At 44.5% G+C, this 22,547-nt stretch overlaps 1 protein-coding gene across 2 annotated transcripts in view; it reads right to left on the bottom strand.

Moving 5' to 3' along the window:
* Positions 1–22,547, bottom strand: part of CDKAL1 (CDKAL1 threonylcarbamoyladenosine tRNA methylthiotransferase) — an 871,738-nt gene that overhangs the window by 245,932 nt on the left and 603,259 nt on the right. For both annotated transcript variants that reach the window (XM_073678844.1, XM_073678842.1), the window contains exon 12: positions 8,321–8,501. In XM_073678844.1, coding sequence (XP_073534945.1) covers positions 8,321–8,501 — 181 coding nt within the window. The remainder of the gene's footprint in view (positions 1–8,320; positions 8,502–22,547) is intronic.

The raw sequence follows: 22,547 nt of genomic DNA, 5'->3' as shown, positions 1-22,547 counted from the left end.
GAAATAAGCAATGATCCATGAGCAGAAAATGTGTCCTTCATTTAGAGCCTTGGTTTATTGTAAATTTTCAGAAAGATGTTAAAACCGAAGGTACAGTACCTAGGGCACGTGGTGAGTGCTGAGGGAGTAGCCCTCGACCCCGACAAGGTTACAGCCATCAAGAGCTGGCCAAGCCCCTCTAACATCAAAGAAGTGAGACAATTCCTCGGGTTGGTAGGCTACTACCGAAGGTTCATCCCCGGGTTCACTAAGATGGCAGCTCCCATGCAGGACCTCCTGATAGGTCAGTCTAAATCCAGAAGTCACAAGCCACCCTTCAAGTGGGACAAGCCGGAAGAGGAGTCCTTCCGCCAGTTGAAGATGGCCCTCACGGGGGATGAGATCCAGGCCTACCCCGATTATGGCCAGCCTTTTATCCTCCACACAGACACCAGTAATGTGGGGCTAGGAGACATACTGTCACAAAACCAACAGGGCAGAGAAAGGGTGATCGCGTACGCCAGCCAGAAGCTGAGGCCCACTGAAAGGAACCCGGAGAATTACAGCTCCTTCAAGCTAGAATTCTTGGCAGTGGTGTGGGCCGTCACAGAATGGTTTAAACATTACCTGGCCTCCGCAAAGTTCACCGTGTACACGGACAACAACCCGTTGACACACCTGGACAATGCAAGACTTGGTGCCCTAGAACAGCGGTGGATGGCCCGGCTATCAAATTATGACTTCACAATCAAATACCGGGCAGGCAGAACCAAAGCCAATGCAGACGCTCTATCAAGAATGCCCCACCTACCCGAAGGAGAAGAAGACTCGGAAGAGCTGGAGGAAGCAGAGCTCCCTGCGTTCCACCGGTATGGGGCCACTCAGTATTCTCACCGGGTAAGAGACAAAGACCTAACCACCGTCATGTTCAACCCCTTACCCCACCACGGCTGGGCTGAAAGGCAAGATAGTGACCCTGCAGTTCGCCTGGTGAAAGACCTGTTAACCCAGGCAGACGTTAGCCCTGGCCCGGACGCTCCAGAGGAAGCCAAGCAGTTATGGAAGGAGAAAAGCAGGCTATTCCTCTACGAAGGGAAGCTGTGCAGAAGGCTTGTCAACCACCAGACGCACGAGCTGACCTGGCAGGTAGTGGTCCAGAAACGGGATGCAGCAATGGTCCTGGAGGCCTACCATGACAAAGCGGGACACTTCGGGTGGAAGAAACTGGAGTTCCTACTGAGAGAGCGGTTCTACTGGATCGGTATGAGAGGGGCCACAGAGAAGTGGAGCAGGGACTGCGGCCCATGTCACCTCAGAAGAAAGGACCGTACCAGCCAGAAGACACCCTTGAGGCCCATCGTCACCAGGCAGCCTCTTGAGCTGGTAGCTCTGGACCACGTGAAACTGGCTCCAAGCCGGTCGGGCTACGTCTATGCCCTAACAATAGTAGACCACTATTCCTGGTGGTGGTTCCTGCTAAAGACTTGACAGCCCAAACTGCGGCCAGAGCCTTCCAACAACACTTCTGCCGTCCACACGGGTATCCGGAACAGGTCTTGACAGATCAAGGTAGAGCGTTTGAGGCGGAAGTCTTCCAGGAGTTCTGCAACCTCTACAGCTGTAGGAAGATTCGGACAACGCCTTACCACCCGCAAACCAACGGGCTGTGTGAGAAAATGAACAATATCGTCATTAATCTCCTCAAGACGTTGCCCCTGGAAGAACACAGCCTGTGGCCGGAGAAGCTGCCAGACCTAATAGACTTGTACAACCATATCCCGGTGAATGCTACAAATTGCACCCCGGCTTACCTGATGCGAGCAAGACCAGGTAAGCTGCCTATGGACCTGGAGATGGGAGTTCATACACCCGAGGACACCTCTCCAGATGCGGACTGGGATACGGAATGGCGGCTACAGTACAAGAAGGTACAGGAGAGTGTGGAGAGGAGTCTGGCTCAAGCGAGAGAAAAGCAAGAGAGGCTCTTCAACCAACACGCCCCTGCTGGTCCCCTAGAACCTGGTGAGCAGGTCCTGAAGCGGAAGAGAAGGCTTCACAAGCAAGATGACCAGTGGAAGAGCGACTCGTACACAGTACTGCCGTCCAAACACGACAACCCGAAGGTATGTGTAATTACCAAGGATGGAGGAGAAACCACTAGCACTGTCTCCAGAGACCACCTAAAACGGTGCCCCGAGCGACTGCAGAGTCCAAGTGAAGATCAAGATGACCTTGAACCTGCAGTGGACAAGGAAGAAATGGTCAACAACGTTCTCGGAGAGTTCCCCCGGTCCTGGACTTGGATAAACGATGCCATAGTGGTACCCGTCCTACACTTCCTTCAACCTACCCAGCAGGAGCCTACAGGAGAGCAGGAAGAACAAGAGGAACAAGCAGCCCCGGAGGCAGAAGCACCCATGCCAGCAGCCCAGGAGAGTCAACCCTCTGCTGACAGTGAGCCTGCCATGCCTGCGGTAAGCCAAAGGACCCGCAGACAGCTGCTTGCCCTGCCTGTAAACCCAGCTAGTAGCTGTACCCTAAATGATAGTGGGGAAAGCCAGGTTAGACCACCACCAGACAGTGGGTTACGCAGGTCAACCCGGAGCACTAGGGGTCAAATACCAGCTCGCTGGAGGATCTAAATGCAAAGTACCTGTAAATATTTAATGTTTTATGGTTGTTACCTGGTTACGAATAATGTTTTTCCAGTTTTTCCTAGTACAATGTACTAACAGGTTATGAACTTTGAGTAACCGGGACTTCTTTGTAAAATATGTTCGGAGCCTAACCAAAGGAATGAATAAAGACTGTCAAGGACTCGGGGTAAGGACAGACCCCCACCTGGTTAAGGCTCCCGTTGTGTTGGTGAAATGGACACCCGGTCACGGATCGTACTGTGACCCTCTCCTTGTGTGGGTGATATGGACACCCGGTCACAGACCACACTGTGACCTAAAGAACTCAATTGTGTTTTGTTTGTTGCCATGTATTAATGTTGTCCTTTATACCCTGTTTGTTTTTGGTCAAAAAGGCTTAGTCCCGGAGTACTAAACTTTACTAGGGGGGAATGTGACACCCCAGGCCTGGATGCCACAAATATTAAAGGCTGTGTCTGAGAGCAGGAGGGAGGTTCCCTGGTCAGGGACCATTAGCATGCAGCACCTCCTGTCCCAGGCCAGTAGGGGGAGCAGGCTGCCCCTATAAAAGCTGGAACTGGGGCAGGGTTAGAGAGACCAGAACCCACTTCTGAAGTGACCAGAAGGGTTCCTTAGAGGAAGGGACAGGTCAGCAGCAGCTGAGGAGTCCGAGAGGCAGAGGAGAGACTGCAAGCCAGGGACAGAGGCGACGAGAGCCGGTCCTGGCTGAGAGAAGCACACAACCGGACATTGGGGTCCGAGGCTGTCAGGGTTGCAAGCCCAGCAGCAGAGAACCAACCCGCGAGGGATTTCAGGTCCCTTGGCCTAAGAAGCCTGGAGGCTCCGCCACATAGAGGGACCAGTACAGCAAGGAGAAGCAAAGGTACCCAAGGCCAGAGTCGCAAGTCATACAGGCCAAGTACACGGCCAGCTCAGGGACGTGGGCTATTACACCACGAAAAGGGGGATAGTCAGCAAGAGCATAGAGAGAGGACGGTAGGCCTACACACTCACACTGACCAGTGGAGCTCGCCCGAATGCTCTCAGATACGCAGGTCCACTCCTAACCGGTACTCCTGTTGGGTCAGTAATAACATCTGCAATAAAGACCCTGGAATGTTTGAAGCGGACTCTGAACTCTTACTATTGCGGCCTGCACTATCACCCCCAGCATTCACCTACACTGCCCTGAGGCTACACTCTTCCTTCCTGTGAGGAGTTATCCTATCCCTGTGCTGCACACCAACACCAGCCTCAGCGGTCAGCCTAGCAGCGGCGGTTATCCCTGACCGCAATCCACGGGTGGCGTAGTTGGACATTCCCAAATCTATAAATAGACTGCCACAGCATTCGGTCTGACCACCCTGAGCCACGGGATCGGGTTGCCACTACTACCCCCAGCATCGCACAGAAGCCCGGTTCCGGGTGCCCCACGGCCCAGGGGGCGAGTCACATGCATGGAGGACTATGTGGGGCCCATTATTCTGCATGCATGGAGGACTACGTGAGGTCCATTAGTCTGTATGGAGGACTATGTGGAGCTCATTATTCTGTATGGAGGACTATGTGGGGCTCATTATTCTGCATGGAGGACTATGTGGGGCCCATTATTCTGTATGGAGGACTATGTGGGGCCCATTATTCTGTATGGAGGACTATGTGGGGCCCATTATTCTGTATGGAGGACTATGTGGGGCCCATTATTCTGTATGGAGGACTATGTGGAACCCATTACACTATATACTGTTTGGCCTGTGACTGTGTCCAAGTTTTTGATTTTGGCCTGCTATGTATTTGAGTTTGACATCCTTGCTCTAGGCACCTGATGTCGAGTGCCTAGGGTGGGCAGCTACCAGAAATTTTTCTTTGTAATTTCCATGTTATTCTTTTTTACCTCCTCCTGTCTGGGCCAGCCTCTCCTTGTGGTAGTGGGATTGATCAGGGCTCAATGCAGATCTGACTGGTGGGAAAAACGAGGGGAAAGAAAAAACAAACCTCCTGCAGCCTGCATGTATGATACAGCGCTGCTCTAATTGGTGAAACAGCAGAACATTGACATCTGATAATCAGAGCTCAGTCCGCTGGCATTGCTGAGGAAGCATGAAGATGTGCCTGTCCACTTGCAGCATCAACTGCTGTATTCTACACTTTATGTACTGAATGCGTGCACTTGGTGAGTGTATATTGTATATACATGATGCATGTACAGTAAACACTCACTAAATATATGCATTCCCATAGTGCCTGCTTGGCAGTCTACAAAGGGAGAGGATAGAGGTAAGCACAAAGCTGGTTGGCGCCTTAGATTGGCAGCAAGAAGGAACTGTCTGCTCTTCCACCCATCGCTGCATAATGACTGTAGAGGACCTGCATCACTGAGAGGAAGGCTGCACCACTGAGGAAGGATGTCTGCCACTGATCTACACTGTAAGTAGTCACCCCATGTGTCTTGTGGAATATAGTGAAGCTAACTCCCTAAAAGAGCAGAAATAGTAGGCATGGATCCTAGTGAACACGATTCTGTCTTCAGTTAATTCTTCTGTTGATCAACTCCCTGCATCTTCTTCCATCACTCAACCCAGTTGCCTATCGGTTATTAGCACCATTAACCCTTTGCACAAGAGCTATAGAGTATTTAAAAGATTAAATAATAGCCTACAGTAGGACTACTACTCTCTGGGTGACTTTCAGTATGAGCTGAAGCACAGGCAGAAAGATCACACTAAGAGTTGCAATTCTGAAATGGCTTTTTACACTCTGAAACATAACGTTAACTCTCGGCTCTGCAAGTTCCTGTGGCAATAAAGTGCTCAGCATTACCCATCTGGGTGGGAGAAATTGTTCTATAGGAGCGGGTGGTCACAGAGTTGGGCTAGCTTCACATGTCCACAATTCAAGGCCTGAGTATGGACCGTGATGTTCAGACTGGCTGTGGGTCTCCTGAAAATAACTCGCCAGCCGATGACGTGGATGTGTTCAGGTCCGGGCATGATGGTCCACACATAGTCCGTGAACTGTGGACGCAGATTGTGAGATATAAGCTAATTTTCATGGCGTATTATGGTGCAGAGGTGCAGTTACTGTGTCACAACATGGACAATGTCACTTCACTTTCACTCAGGCTCCTCAGGTGGACTCTTCTTGATACAGCTCAGGAAGTCTGTGGTTGTGGGACGTATCGTGATATTCAGCTTCTGTGGTGAGCTATTCTTCTACACATAAACATCGATAATGCTCCCCGAGTCATTACCATTTATAAAGCTGGCCCACATGGCCTCAATTACAGCTGCTATAGGTGTTTATCCGAGTAATCTTACAATTCTGAACTGCAAATCTGCCAAGTCTCACGGACATAAGTAACACGCCGTTTAACATGGCACGTTTGCAATTCAGGTGACTGGTTAAGATTGATGATAAACCTTGTGGCATCACTCATGGTGGGCACATTTGTTTTCATCCAGCTTTACAACAAACACTTGAAAAAAGTAATGGATGAATTATCATCAATCTGCCGTGAGGATAAATCAAGGCTGAAGGTTTTGGTTATATCTGCAAAGATTTGGTAAAAAGACAAGAGAAAATTGCGCTGCATGCACACTATTTTTCCCATCAAAATTATGGAATCTGTCAAACCCCCCATTATAAGCCAAAAGAGTCGATTGGGTGCCAGTGGTGTTTGTACAGCTGTTCCAGGAATGCTTTCTGGGAAGCAGGGCTGTGGAGCCGGAGTCGGTATAAAATGGACCGACGCAACTCCTAAAATATATAATAAATTGGGTACAGTAGTTCAATGCCGTTTGTGGGGAATATTTTTCCACAAAAATTTGGGAAAGTTATGAAATGTCCTATAAATGTCTGTCCTATTCCTGATCTAAGGATGTAGGCTTTTAGTTGACATGAATCTGTGCTGCTCTTTATGTACACGCTCAGTAGTGAGGCAGTGAGATGAATCTGTGCAGCACTTTATGTACATGCTCAGTAGTGAGGCAGTGAGATGAATCTGTGCGGCACTTTATGTACATACTCAGTAGTGAGGCAGTGAGATGAATCTGTGCGGCACTTTATGTACATGCTCAGTACTGAGGCAGTGAGATGAATCTGTGCTGCACTTTATGTACACGCTCAGTAGTGAGGCAGTGAGATGAATCTGTGCGGCACTTTATGTACATGCTCAGTACTGAGGCAGTGAGATGAATCTGTGCGGCACTTTATGTACATGCTCAGTAGTGAGGCAGTGAGATGAATCTGTGCTGCACTTTATGTACATGCTCTGTAGTGAGGCAGTGAGATGAATCTGTGCTGCACTTTATGTACATGCTCAGTAGTGAGGCAGTGAGAGGAATCTGTGCGGCACTTTATGTACACGCTCAGTAGTGAGATGAATCTGTGCTGCACTTTATGTACATGCTCAGTAGTGAGATGAATCTGTGCTGCACTTTATGTACAAGCTCAGTAGTGAGGCAGTGAGATGAATCTGTGCTGCACTTTATGTACATGCTCAGTAGTGAGATAACTCTGTGCTGCTCTTAATGCACATGCTCAGTAGTGAGGCAGTGAGATGAATCTGTGCTGCACTTTATGTACATGCTCAGTAATGAGGCAGTGAGATGAATCTGTGCTGCACTTTATGTACATGCTCAGTAGTGAGGCAGTGCTGTGGAGTTGGGGTCAGGGAAATTGAGGACTCGAAGGTTTGGCTTACCAACTCCACAACCCTGCTGGGAACGGATGCTACATTGCATGTGTGAATATAACCTTATGTTTAGTGCGGTTTAGTTTCTGTGAACAAATCGTTCAGAAAAGGAAGATGTCCTCATAGTGGTCTGGCCAGATAGAGAGAACAAGCAACTACAGTCAGACAAGATGTCACCTGCCAGATGTTTATTCTGCCTCCATCTATGTCTGGCAAGTATTTTATTACTTTGTCTAGTCTGCAGTCTGGTGATACCACACAGACATTCTGCAGTGCGCCTGACCATTATACGATCAATCCCTGCATGGTGGTAACATGCAGAAACATTATTATACTATTCAGTCCCTGTATGGGGGTGGCATCTATGGTTGGGTATATTCACACCCACCAAGGCGCGGATATCAAGTCTCTGGCAGAGAACACCTGAGCAGCTCTCAGGAGATTGAATACGTGAGAATTATATTTGCTATCAATATTTTATACCATTTTCTACAATTAGCCCTAGTTTGCAAAATCCTAGACAACACCTTAAAGCCTGTGAAGGCCAACCCAATCAAACCATTAATGTCCTGTACCACATGGAGGTAGTACCAGGTGGTGCAATGTCAGCTGTGGTCCAGAGTTGCATATTTAGGTGGTGGATTGGGAGATGTCATGAGTGAGCACAATAACTGGGGTCAAAAATCACAATTTAATTTTCTGCACTAAAAACTTTAACAATTGAAATGCCTTTAATAATGTCACATAGACAAGACCACTGCAAATATTAAAAAAGGATAATCATGGACATGAAAACTTACCGGTAAAAAAAAAATAATTACTGGCTTTAACTGCACAACAATAATTAAATGTTAAAAAATGAGAAGCGGGAGCTTGTGCCATCCAGGTAACATAATATGGGTATGTACCTTGTGATTTTCTCCCTGCCAACCGAAAAGCCATTCCCTGTGCAAACACCGGGCAGGAAATTCCTTCGAAGCTACACACCTTCACTTGGAACAGAATAGCTTACCACATGAGCTGGAACCTGCACCATTTTAGCAGCTGGGGTCCCCGGGCGCGGGTAAAACTGATTAATGAAGAGACTGGGGAATTTGTACTCCTCAACTAGTTTTAACGTCTCCTTGAAATCTTCATCCGTCTCTCCAGGAAATCCACAGATGATGTCTGTAGCAATTGTGATTCCAGGCACTCTACAAGACAGATGGAAAAAACATGTTAAACTGTAGCCTAGGGAGCTCGCATTCTACCAAGGCTTCCACAACAAATTTCCCAGAGGTGCCCAAATATCATTATATTAACCAATTCCCCGCCAGTGAAAGCAACACATAAAGCAACCCCAGGGTGACCAGAATAATAGAGTAAATAGAACATATCAATCACTGCATAACTGCTTTAGAGAAGGGTCAATTAAGGAACTGGTCATTCAAACCTATGGACTAAAAACAATGGTACAATCGATATGCATCTAAATCGTAAAAGTTCTTTGCCGTCAGGTGAATGGAATTAAGGGGAATTGGTCTCCAGGTTTTGGCCACAGGATCTGAGAGCAGCACAATGTAAGAGCAGAGACCCTGATTCCAGTGAAGTGTCACTTACTGAGCTGCTTAATATGGTTTTATCAGCAGGAGATCTTCACTAGTGAACTAGTAAACCTACTGCAATGTTGTATCCCATATTCAATAGCTTTTATATATACAGGGGCAGACAGATCATTGGTGCAACCTATGCGGCCACACAGGCGCCCAAGAGGTAAGGGGGCCCATTCCATGTTTTTTTTTTACATATTGTAAGGACAATTCCTGGATAAAAATTTACAGGTAATTATATTTTTATTTCAGGAAACTAATAAGTATATAAAGCATCCTACAGGCAGCACCACAGCAGCAATGTGAACTGGAGATGGAGGTAAAGTCTGGAGCCAATAATTATTTGATCAGAGGACGAATTCACTCGACTCACACAGTAATTAGCAGTACTGTCATATCTCACGTTTAATGGCGCCAAATGATGAATAGCTTCATTCATTTATTTCCTGACATGCAATGGTTTATGGTAAAAGGATCTTATTACATATTCTTTCAATGCTGTTTAACTTATAATGGTTTTATACTATAAAAAAGAAAAAAGATTTGAAGTGCAAAGGGGTCCTCCTTGGAATGCATTAGGTGGATCAGGCACAATCCTCTCAATAACATGATGCACAAATACCAAAGAGGAATTTGAGAATAAAATGCAATAAGGTATAAGCCAATTGGTGCACTGGATGTAGAAAAAAATATATATAATTAAAGGGAACCTGAAAAAAAAAGAAGAAAGGTTTTTACCTGCAGCCATAGCAGTAATCTGCAGGCAAATACCATTTTAAACATATACGGCAGTCTCACTGGAAGTACGGCTGCAGAGAGAAGATGACATTATATTCTTCATGCAGCCTCTTGCTTCCAGTTATTGTGGCGGTGACAGAGCTGTGTACAGTCAGCTCTCAGGACATAGGGAGATTATTCATTTTCTCACTGCAGCTGCACTTCCAATTAGGCTGCTGCAAATTGTAGAAGGGGTTATATTAAACTACAGGTATGGACATAAAGGTGCTCTCATACTGACTTATTAAGCACCTTCAGTGTAGAAATCCGCAGCCTGGTTGTTTTTTAATGATCATTAGAAGTTTGGGTGCAATGAGCTGCTCATGCATCAGTGTGGGCCTGTGGGTAGGGTCTTTGTCTCTGCCAAGGCCCCTCAGCTGCCTTTGGTGTTCGTATCTTAATACTGTTTAAAATTTTCTGCCAGCACCAACCTAACCGCGGGCGGCGCTTGCGCACATTCATCTTGCGGTGGAAAGCAGCAAAATTGTGCCGGTGTTGGCGCATGCGCAAATTAGGATCTCTGCTCAATGAAAAGCAGAGATCTCAATCTGTGAATGCGCTGATGCCATTTTACTGAAGACCGTCATGGGGTTAAAAACTGACAGGCAGGAAGTTGCTAACAGCACTGGCTCAGGACAGTCAGGGACCGCTCCTCCATTCAGGCGCCTCCATAGCTTCGCCCATTTTGGCAGAGTTGTCTGAAACTGGCGTAAATGCCAAAAGTTGCTAATTTTTTGCACAACTCAGTGTTGCCTTTGGCTGCAGTTTAATACAATTTTATTTTTGGCTTTTCAAAGTAAACGGAAAGGAGAGAAGTTGTCTGCTCCAAGAGTTTCTTATATTGTGGACTGCTGGTCTTCACCTGGTGCTACTTGTATAAGGTAACTTTTTTATTTCTTTTTCAGATGGTTAGTAATAGGTCACCTGTATAGCCAGGGAAGATGATTTCTAGTTCGTGCTCAGCTGAGTAGAGGTTACTTTGTGTTTTGTGCCTAGATGTAAAGGCTTTGCATTTATTTTGTACACCAGTAATAAAGAACAGAAAAAAGCCCTGTTTGTACCGAACGTCTGTGTCACAGTCACTGACTACATTGACCTTATTTTGCCTACCACTACATAACTATTCTCCCACTATGTACAGTATATTACAAAGTCTCACTTGTATTCTTGATTTATATAAAGTTTATTCGACAATCGTCGGTTAAATCTTTTTATTTCTTGCATTAAAGTCAAGTATTTTACAATGCATGTGAATGGTGGTTAAAACATACGCCTGGATTTAAAAGGAATCTTTAACCAGGTTTTTTCTTCCCCTTTCTGAGAGCAGAATGATGTAGGGGTAGAGACCCTGATTCCAGTTATGTATCACTTACTGAGCTGCTTGCTGGAGTTTTGATTAAATCACTGTTTTTATCTGGTGCAGATCTATTAATTCTCAGAATTCTGAGCTTTCTATAACTCCGCCCACAGCACTGATTGGCTGCTGCCAATCATTGGTGGAGGAAGGATAATACAGAGCTCATGAATATGGAGGATTACATACAGTGGGGAAAAAAAGTATTTTGTCAGCCACTAATTGTGCAAGTTCTCCCACTTAAAAAGAATAGAGAGGCCTGTAATTGACATCATAGGTAGACCTCAACTATGAGAGACAAAATGAGAAAACAAATCCTGAAAATCACATTGTCTGATTTGGAAAGAAATGTTTTTCAAATTTTGGTGGAAAATAAGTATTTGGTCAATTACAAAAGTTCATCTCAATACTTTGTTATATATCCTTTGTTGGCAATGACAGAGGACAAACGTTTTCTGTAAGTCTTCACAAGGTTGGCACACACTGTTGCTGGTATGTTGGCCCATTCCTCCATGCAGATCTCCTCTAGAGCAGTGATGTTTTGGGGCTGACGCTGGGAACACGGACTTTCAACTCCCTCTAAAGCTTTTCTATAGGGTTTAGATCTGGAGACTGGCTAGGCCACTCCAGGACCTTGAAATGCTTCTTACGAAGCCACTCCTTCGTTGCCCTGGCGGTGTGCTTGGGATCATTGTCATGCTGAAAGACCCAGACACGTTTCATTTTCAATGCCCTTGCTGATGGAAGGAGGTTTGCACTCAAAATCTCATGATACATGGCCCCATTCATTCTTTCATGCACACGGATCAGTCGCCCTGGTCCCTTGGCAGAGAAACACCCCAAAGCATGATGTTGCCACCCCCATGCTTCACAGTAGGTATGGTGTTCTTTGGATGCAACTCCGCATTCTTTCTCCTCCAAACACACCGAGTTGTGTTTCTACCAAACAGTTCTACTTTGGTTTCATCTGACCATATGACATTCTCCCAATACTCTTCTGGATCATCCAAATGCTCTCTAGGAAACTTCAGATGGGCCCGGACATGTAATGGCTTAAGCAGGGGGACAAGTCTGACATTGCAGGATCTGAGTCCCTAGCGGTGTAGTGTGTTACTGATGGTAGCCTGTGTACCGTTGGTCCCAGCTCTCTGCAGGTCATTCACTAGGTCCCCCAGTGTGGTTCTGGGATTTCTGCTCACCGTTCTTGAGATTATTTTGATCCCACGGGATGAGATCTTGTGTGGAGCCCCAGATCGAGGGAGATTATCAGTGGTCTTGCATGTCTTCCATTTTCTAATTATTGCTCCCACAGTTGATTTCTTCACACCAAGCTGCTTGCCTATTGCAGATTCAGTTTTCCCAGCCTGGTGCAGGGCTACAATTTTGTTTCTGGTGTCCTTCGACAGCTCTTTGGTCTTCACCATAGTGGAGTTTGTAGTGTAACTGTTTGAGGTTGTGGGCAGGTGTCTTTTATACTAATAACAAGTTGAAACAGGTGCCAGTACTACAGGTAATGAGTGGAGGACTGAGGAGCCTTTTAAAGAAGAAGTTACAGGTCTGTGACAGCCAGAAATCTTGCTTGTTTGTAATTGACCAAATACTTATTTTCCACCAAAATTTGAAAAAAAATTCTTTCCAAATCAGACAATGTGATTTTCAGGATTTGTTTTCTCATTTTGTCTCTCATAGTTGAGGTCTACCTATGATGTCAATTACAGGCCTCTCTCATCTTTTTAAGTGGGAGAACTTGCACAATTGGTGGCTGACTAAATACTTTTTTCCCCACTGTACATGACAGCAGGTTTATTAGCTCTCTAGTGATAATCTCCTGCTGCTAAAACTGTAATTTTATAAAAACTACAGCCAACAGCCCAGTAAGTGACCTCAATGGAATAAGGTTATCTGCCCCTACATTATATTGCTCTCAGATTAGGTGGCAAATGCCTAATGATAGATTATTTTAAAGAGTATCCACATGCACTCATAGATATCTAAATTTAAATCCTTGCCTAAGTCATCAACATGTAACAAACAGCAGGTGAAATAAGTATTGAACACCTCACCAATTTTCTAAGTAAATATATTTTTAAAGGTGCTATTGATGTGAAATTCTCACCAGATGTCAGTAACAACCCATCCAATTCACACAGGCAAAGAAATCAAACCATAAAAGTCCATAAATTAAGTTTTGTGTAATAATGAGAAATGACACAAGAAAAAAGTATTGAACATATGAAGAAAGAGGTGCAAAAAGCCATGAAAAAAACATGTTGTAGTTGTTGTTATTGTTACCAGTTACTGATTCTTCTGTTTTAGGATCAACTTAAGACTCCTTACTTATCCAAATTCATATTTGCTAAATATTATTGATGTATACTTTTATATTTGCAAGGCCTTAGACTCTGCTCTCATACTACTAGATATTAGAAAAGTAATGATATTTGAACAAATAATCCAACACAAGACTTATTTAATTTCATTGAAACTTTATTGAAAGGCAAGCTGAACAACAAAGACTGTTGAAATAGCAAACTATACTATGTTTACACTTAGGTAACAATATGTATCTAACTTGTATTATTGTTAATAAAAACAAATTAAAAAAAAAGCCATGGAAAGTCATGACACCATCTGAAATGTATCTGTAATCAGAAAACAATCCTGCCACTTAGTGAAAAATAATATCAGCTGGTTTAACTGATGGCCTATAAAAAGGTGTCACACAAGACAAATCTCATTATGGGTAAAAAAAATTGAGCTATCTCGAGACCTTCACAACCTTATTGTTGCAAAATATACTGACTGCATTGGTTACAGAAGAATTTCTAAACCTCTGAAAGTTCCAGTGAGCACTGTTGGGGCCATAATCCGGTAGTGGAAAGAACATCATTTCACCATAAAAGGGCCACAACCAGGTTCTCCCCGCAAGATTTCAAACAGAAGAATGAAAAGAATTATCAGGAGAGTTATCCAAGAGCCAAGGACCACCTGTAGAGAGCTATAGAAATATCAGGAATTGGAATCAGCAGGTAAGATTGTTTCAAAGAAAACTATAAGTAATGCACTCATCCACCATGGCCTGTATGCACTCACCACGCAAGACTCCATTGTTGAACAAAAAGCATGTTCAAGCGCATTTAAAGTTTGCTCAAAAACATTTAGACAAGCCTGTGAAATACTGGGAGAATGTACTCTGGTCAGAAGAAACTAAAATTGAACTCTTGGATGCCATAATACACATCATGTTTGGAGGCCAAAGGGCACTGCACATCATCCAAAAAACACCATGGCAACAGTGAATTTTAGAGATGGGAACATCATGGTGTGGGGCTGTTTTTCGGCATACGGAACTGGCAAACTTCATATAATTGAAGGAAGGATGAATGGACAAATGTACTAAGACATTCTTGAAAGAAATCTGCTGAAATTTACCAGGATGATGAAGATGAAATGACAGAGGACATTTCAGTAAGACATTGATCCCAAACACACAGCCAAGGAATCTCTCAACTGATTTCAGAGAAAGAAAATAAAGCTGCTAGAATGGCCCAGCCAATCACCTGACCTGAATCCAATAGAAAATTTATGGAAGGAACTAAACCTCAGAGTACATAGAAGGAGCCCACGAAATATTCAGGATTTGAAGAGTGTTTGTGTGGAAGAATGGGCCAAAATCACACCTAAACAATGCATGTAGCTAGTTTTTTCCATACAGGAGGTGTCTTGAATCTGTCATCACCAACAAAGAAAAGCTTTAGTACAAAGTATTAAATACATTTCAGTAAGCGTGTTCAATACCTTTTCCCTGTCTCATATGTCATTATTACAGATAAATTAAGTTATGAACATCTATGGTTTGATTTATTTGCCTGAATGAATTGGATGGGTTGTTTCACGTCAATAGCAACTTTAGGAATAAACCGTATTTACTTAGAAAATTGGTGACGTGTTCAATACTTATTTCACCCGCTGTTTGCAGATTTTGCCAGAGATTTTAGGTCACTCTATAAAGGATAAAAGGTAAGGCTCTGATAACTGTGCAGGGCCTCCAAATTGTATTCTATATTGGTGGAGTGCCTGTTTCTTATACTACATCTTAATACCATAGCAGTACATGTTTGGGAGGTGTATGTTATATGTAAAACAATACAAAATAGAACACTGTATCCTACATCGCTGGGGCAGCACATGCAATATATTGTATTTCTCTACATAGCGCAGTATATATGAAGCAGACAACTATCTCGGTCATATATGCTGGTATTAAGAAAAACACAAAGGCACCTGATAATCGAATGATGGACAATGTATTATACAATGCGCAGATTGCAATAACTTCTACTTTATATACCCTGGGAACATTTGTGAAACTTCAGCATTAGAATCTATATTCAGATGGCTGATGAGAGCAGTAGATGAGAGGAGTCAGTGGAGCTAGGCAAGGATTTATTAGTCTGGTCTCCAAATGTATTCAGGTCCTATTGTAGTGCTAAGAAATAAATTCAAGGCAACCAGGATATGAGCAGAAAATAGCAGTGGACGGCGTGACATCTCCTGCATCATCGCAGACATTCCTCAAACACAGAAGCACGAGGTGGTGAAACATGGCATGATCAGCGCCACAGAAAGTAACAATGCAGAGAATGTAAAAAGAGGGAAAAATAATTAAGTGCAACAAAATTGTTATTCTCTAGTTCTCTAAACTACTTCTACAATACGACTGGCAGCAGTGAAAGCCCTCAATACTAACTGTGCGGGCAGCGCCGGCTTCTGTTAAGTGTCTGTTCCCATGGAAACTATTTATGGGAGCAAACCGATTCAATGAAATGTGTATCTGTTGCACTTAATCTTGGGTAAGAAAAACATATTTTAGAATCAGAAAAATGTATTCGTTCTGTTCGGTGACAAGGTTATGTTTATAACAGTAATTAGATTTGCCCAGGATTGATTATGCGCTGCAATTCTGGAATTAACTGGCTGTGCCGCAGCAAGAACATTAAATAAAGGCAGGCCATTAAAGAGACTTGTAACATTTGTTAACCCGCAGTTAGAGGGAGAAATGCACACAAAGAAATATCCTTATCAACTTTCTACTGTTTTCCCGCAGACTTTGCCATCAACAATGTCACCGATGAGTGCACAGATTATATTATGAGATGTAGAAATTGATTTATTCAATCTTCGGCCCAAAAAGTGAGCTATGTTAAGAAACTGTACTTTTATCAGGACAAGGAAGCTCGGTCAGTTATTGTGGTAGTTAGTGCTGTAGCTCCGCAGTTAAAGAAAATGCCTCAGCCATACAATCACATTAGAAGACACTAAATATGAAGAACACAACACCTGGCCATATCTTTATCATGCCATTCAGCCTCCTAACACAACTTAAGTCCCATTTTAGATTATACTAGGGAGAACATGTGGCCAGATTGTATAGGAGAATTCTGAACGTTCAAAGTAAAGAGCAAAAATACTAATACCGCACAATAAACTAAACAGATCTGTGGTAGGCATGGACACACAATGTTCTTAGCTCCACACTTAATATAGTTCTAACAAATTAAAGTGGTTATCCAAGAATGTAATAAAATAGCCCCCATTATGTCATTCAAACAGTAACCCGTCCTAGTCACATGTCAGGACAGGCCGATGTCTGAAAAAATACATCAACAGTGTCTCTACTGACAGAGGAGTTGTATTGTAAGCACACAAACCAGAGCTGTCAGAGAAGGGCTGTGACAGGAGAAGAAATAAATCTTCTCCTTGGCTGACTGAGCACAGGGGACTGAGACTGAAGAAAAAATTTTTGTGTGGTCAGTCAGTTGAAGAGAAGATTTATTTCTTCTCCTATCACACACTTCTCCACTAAGTGTACTTACGATACTGCTTCTCTGTCAGTGAGACACAGGACTGCAGTCTGTGACACATGAAAAGGACGGGCTACCATATGAATTAAGTAATGGGGGCTATTTTTTTGTTTATTCTTGGAGAATCCCTTTGTGATGCATGTAGCTGGCAGACGTGGTTCGTGGACCCACTGTGCCATGGGGCTGGGCTTACCTAGGAGGGGCACAGCTAAGGGACTACCTGGTGTTCACTGGAGCTCCTGATGGTGGAGTCAGGCTTGAGCTGCAGGTAGCTGCCAGGTAACACTCCTAGGCAGTCCACGGTACTGCAGCTGCTGACCCCAAAGGTCACACACGCACACACGACTTGGGCTCCATTCAGACTACTCCACAGGCAGGACGGATACTGACACGGAGTCACAGACAAGACTGGATTCGGAGACTGGTTTTAGCAGTCCGGATATAAGGAGTATACGGTTCAGACACTGGCTACACAAGAACCAGGGGACGAGGTTCAGGCACTGGCCACGCATGGACAAGGGGACGAGGTTCAGGCACTGGCCATACACAGACCAGGGGACAAGTTCAGGCACTGGCCACACACGGACCAGGCACACAAGGAACAGGGGACCTAACAACTCACTAATGATTCAATGTTGCTTCGGCACCTCCCTATTGGGGAGGGTGCCTTTTATACAAGATGCCTCCTAGCTATTGGCTGGGGGCAACTTAGCAGGTGTGCACGCTGCCCCTTAAGAACAGGGGAGCGCGTTCGCAATAGGAGAGCCGCTGGTACACAGACACAGGATGCAGGGAGCATGCCACGCGACCGGGGCAATGAGTATGTCGGCCTCCCTGCATGGAGGGGCAAGGGGAACCATGCAGGTACACCGGCATTAGCGATACAGTATCCCATCCTTATGTCCCCTCCTTTTCAAGCCCGCGAGAACTCTCTGCAGAGAAATTTGAACCTGACTCATGTTCACTCGCTCCCACAGCATCTCTTCAGGACCATGTTCACTTCAATCCACTAGAAGAAAAGTGACATCTCTCACCATCTCAGGACTAGGATGCTTCTCTCCATCAAGCCATCCGCAGAGTGGAATGAATCAGACGTAGCACCAGGAATATTGCATTGCAAAGTCTCTCTCTCTCCGGTGAGATTAGCTACCACCCTGGAGGATTCAAGGACCAACTGAATTCCTCCGCCTGGTTGGTGGATCGCAGAGACTTGGAAGATGCCACCGCCTTAACGTTCTCTTCAACCGACCACCTAGAAAGTGAAGATACCTCCTCTGGGTCCATCTTCAGCCGGGCCTTCAAGACAACACGTCCTCGAGGCAGGGAGGTTCCTGGGAGCAGATCATTATAACAATTGTGGGAACATCCCCTCCTCTTCCCGTCCTTCGGAGACGCCAGGACACAGCGATTTGGCAACTAGCAGACCTGGCAGAGAAGATGGCGACAAAGATGACTGAACTGGAAGTTTAGGGACCAAACACTTCTTGTGACTCTACTGTCCCCAACAAAGCACTTCTCAGGGTCTCCAGAGTAGAATGGACACTTGAGTTCTCAGCTCTGGACGACCTAAGGAAAGTGGATGGAATAAACCAGACAGCACATGGAAGGCAATCTTCTCCATATGCAATGCTCCTATCTGGAGCTTCAGTTGTTCAGAAATTACTTGACTGCTTTTGGGTAGGGCTTGTCCTTCACCCGACAACACCCCAAAAGGATTCTGAAGCCCTCAGACAGAAATCTGACACCGATTCTCCACGGCACACAGCAAAAAGTTTCCAGCCGAACCAAAGCTTCCACTTGTCATGGATACAGTCACAGTCAAACGTAGAGAGGGAATACCCTCGCCAAGGGTCTCCTACTGACCCAAGGCTTTGGAGTTTTTCAGATTTCACAGGACAAAGACAGCTGAGATAATCCACACAACTACAGCAATACCGCAATCCTCAAATCAGTAGTAGCACACTTCACTCACTAATGACTCAATGTTGCTTAGGCACTTCCCTATTGGGGAGGGTGCCTTTTAAACAAGATGCCTTCCAGCTATTGGCTGGAAGCAAATTAGCAGAACAGGGCAGCGCGCGAACTAGGCGCGCCAACGAGACACCGACACAGGAAGCACGCTGCCAGGCCGGGGCAGTGAGTATGTCAGCGTCCATGCATGGAGGGGGAAGGGGAACCATGCAAGTGTTACACTCTTTAAAGAAGCTTCACCAAAGAATACAATTTATACTGTTGTGTCAGCCAGTATCCATATAGTGAAGATAAGGCAATAAGGATAGGGTAGTCATGTTACCCAAGACATTTTATTACACATTGCTATTTGGACATTAAGAGAGGCAGACTGTCATAGATTAATAATTCAAGTTGTAATAATTCACATTAAAAGGTAATAATTATAGTGGTAGGATGAACTTGAATAACATCTCTCCATCATTATGGCTATCAATATACTTTTATAATAGCATATTAGCTCTATTTTAGAAATGAGCAAAGATTTGTAGGACCTTGGGCCAGCAGCTATGTGAGTAGTCCTCGACCTCAAGACTAGAACCCTGCGAACCTCTCCTTACAATTTGACATCACATTGGTCCTACTAATCAAAAGCGATAACAGGTATTCCAGCAGGTATTTGGAGGTCCCCGGGGATCTGGTCCAGTGACAACATTATTTTGCTCATATCTATAATATATAACATTTAAAGCTGTTTTCAGACAAGCCTTTTAAGGATACTAAATGCTGTAAAGACAGAGACAGACATTAACTTCAGCACTGCAGTATTTGGTGTAGATGATTGATTCTATTGCAATAAATGGCATTTCTCAGCTTATAGGGAGCCTATGAGCTATGACTACAGGAGCAGGATATTAATGGTAAGTCAGGGGTGGACAAAGACAACTGACTGGCCTTTGCAAAAGCAGGGCTTGAGATCACTATCAGCAGAATACCGGAAACTTACGACTTCTCAAATTCAAAAAGTATGATTAAAAAGAATGATGTTGTCTGGAAAACATCCAGTTAGGCTATGTGCCCACGATGCAGAAATGAAGCAGAAAATTTCTGCAGCATTTCTGCATCTCCCTGGCAGAAAAAACGCATGCAGATTGTGCATGCGTTTTTCCTGCAGAATACATGCGGATCCACATGCGGATTCACATGCGTTTCCACATGCAGATTGACAAGCACTTTCCAAGCATCACTTGGAAAGTGCTTGACAACTAGGTCACACTGTATAAATCCATGCAAACAGCATGGATTTATACAGTGTGAACCGTAAAAATAAAATAAAATAAAGCTATACTCACCCCTGATGCCCCGGCATCTGCGGCAGCGCTCCTTCCTGTCTGGTTCCCGGCTGCCGGCATATCGCGAGACAGAGCGGTGAAGGGCCTGCGGTCACATGACTGTGACGTCACCGAAGGTCCTTCAGCGATGCCGGCATGCAGAGAAACCTTCGGAAAGGTGAGTATAAGCTTTATTTATTATTTTATTCTTTTTTTTACAGGTACAATGGTACCCAGGTCTGGATGAGAGTCTCCTCGCCTCCAGAACTGGGTACCACCCGCACATAGAGACGCATAGAATTCGCTTGTAGAAATGTACAGACGCGCATTCTATGCGTCTCAATGCAAGTCAATGGTGGGGCTTCCGCAAAATTAAATGACATGCTGCGGATTTTTGTACGCAGCATAAACGCTGCGGAAAAATCTGCAGCATGTGCATAGAACATGCGGACTCCCCTTGGGGACCATGAGGTGTGGATTACCTAGCGTTTAACAAGCGCTTACGCTGCGGAAATTCTGCAGCATAAACGCTTGAAAAACGCTACGTGGGCACCCAGCCTTAGTCTTATTTTCCCCAGCCGTGATGGGAAACATCCCAGTAGTTTAGAATATTTAAAAAAGGTTTTTAGTCACACTCCTGGGAGCCTGGTGCAGGGAGTGGGTTAATAGAGTGGGCAATTTATATTTTATGGTTAAATGGAGTGGCGTAGGACAATTAAAAGGTTACTGAACATTCCTAGTGGGTTAGTGTGATGAAATAGTTAATGTCTCTTGTGATCTAGAGTAGTGAATGGGTTCATAATAACAGTTCATGTGGCTAAGGTATTCATGGTACACGCCCTGTGAAGAGGTAACATCCTGTACTGTACCCTACCATTGCCAGAGATTGCTCAGGCCTGGTTCACACCTTTGCACTGCTGAACACTGCTATGGGAATTTGGTCAGAAGCCCTGGAAAGAAAAAGGATCTCGAGAGAAACCCCATTCAATGAGGCTAACCAGTTAATTTGGACCCCAATTGGCCTCCATTCCAGCAATGTTCTTTTTCAGACGTGCACAAAAGCCTACCATGCTTTTATGCACTGCTAAAAAGGACTTTGTCAAAGTTTAAATCCATACCAACTTTTATATTTATGCCCAGATTCATTAAGACCGGTGTTCACGTCAGTCCTGATGAGGGGGTGTGCTGGAATCAGAAGCTTCTGATTCATGAAGAAGCGTATTACTGTTTATGAATTAGGACCACCGGAATAGTGGTGTACACCTCCATGTGCACCTAGCCACATATCCTACTCCAAAACATCACTGCTCGTCATAAATTTGACGAACGGAGGACGCCATGCCACAGCTCCGCCCATTTCGGCGGAGGTGGGAGAAACTAGTGTAAAGATGCCAATAGTTGCAAACTCTGGCGCCTAAATTTTGTGCATTTTCAAGGCTTTTACGCTAGAATTCTAGCATGAAATCTTTGATGTATCGGGTCATAAGTCATTCAGAAAAGTCTATGCCACTTAATCAATATGGCAAAGATGCCCCAAGGACTGGACTCACACATCTGTCCAGTGTATCATGGTCCAATTATGGAGAGAGATGGTTGGAAATGCCACAGGTCCTCAAAGTCAACCTTAAGACTATGTTCACACTAGGCGTTTTTTCATGCAAATTTTCTGCTGCATTTTACAGTACCAGCAAAGTCTATGAGATTCTAGAAATCTCACGCACACACCTTGGTTTTTGATTGATCAGTATTTTGTGCTTTGCATGTTTTTTTTTTGCAGAATAGAGCATGTCACTTCTTTCAACGTTTTTCACCAATTGGAAGTAATGGGTGGTGAAAAGACGCTGAAAACACGCAGGTATCAGTTTTTTCAACGTTTTTTGTGCCAAAAGCTGATGAAATAGAAAGATTTTTTTTCACCGAACTTTATGTACATGGATAAAGAGACAAAAGGACAGGGAAAAATTGAAGCAAAACCACAACAAAAAAAGCAAAATCCTGAACAAACCTTCCTGGCAAGAGATCAGGTTTTGCTGCAGGAAAAAAAAACACTGAAAAAACGCCTAGTGGGAACATACCCTAACAGCCTCATTAATGCCTATAAGGCTGCAGCGTTCGGGTGGAGAGACCTGCGGCCAGACCGCAAATCGTGGACCATGATACACAGATGTGTGAATGCACCCTAAGTACAAGACTGACCTAAAAATACAACCACTGAAATAATACTGAGGATGATTAAGAATGGTCTGAATTAGTGCCTAAAAACCCCTACAAAACAACAAAAGCTGTTAGGATGTCTTTGTGCGGTGTGAAATCTGGCACAATTTAACTTATTCCATGGAGCTGTAATTACAGCACACATTTCCTTCGGTAAACA

Source organism: Phyllobates terribilis, unplaced genomic scaffold (genome assembly GCF_046119375.1).
Source record: "Phyllobates terribilis strain yellow unplaced genomic scaffold, ASM4611937v1 Scaffold_4__5_contigs__length_816908805, whole genome shotgun sequence".
In the NCBI taxonomy this organism is placed as follows: Eukaryota; Metazoa; Chordata; class Amphibia; order Anura; family Dendrobatidae; genus Phyllobates; species Phyllobates terribilis.
This window is presented reverse-complemented; position numbering and strand designations above follow the sequence as displayed.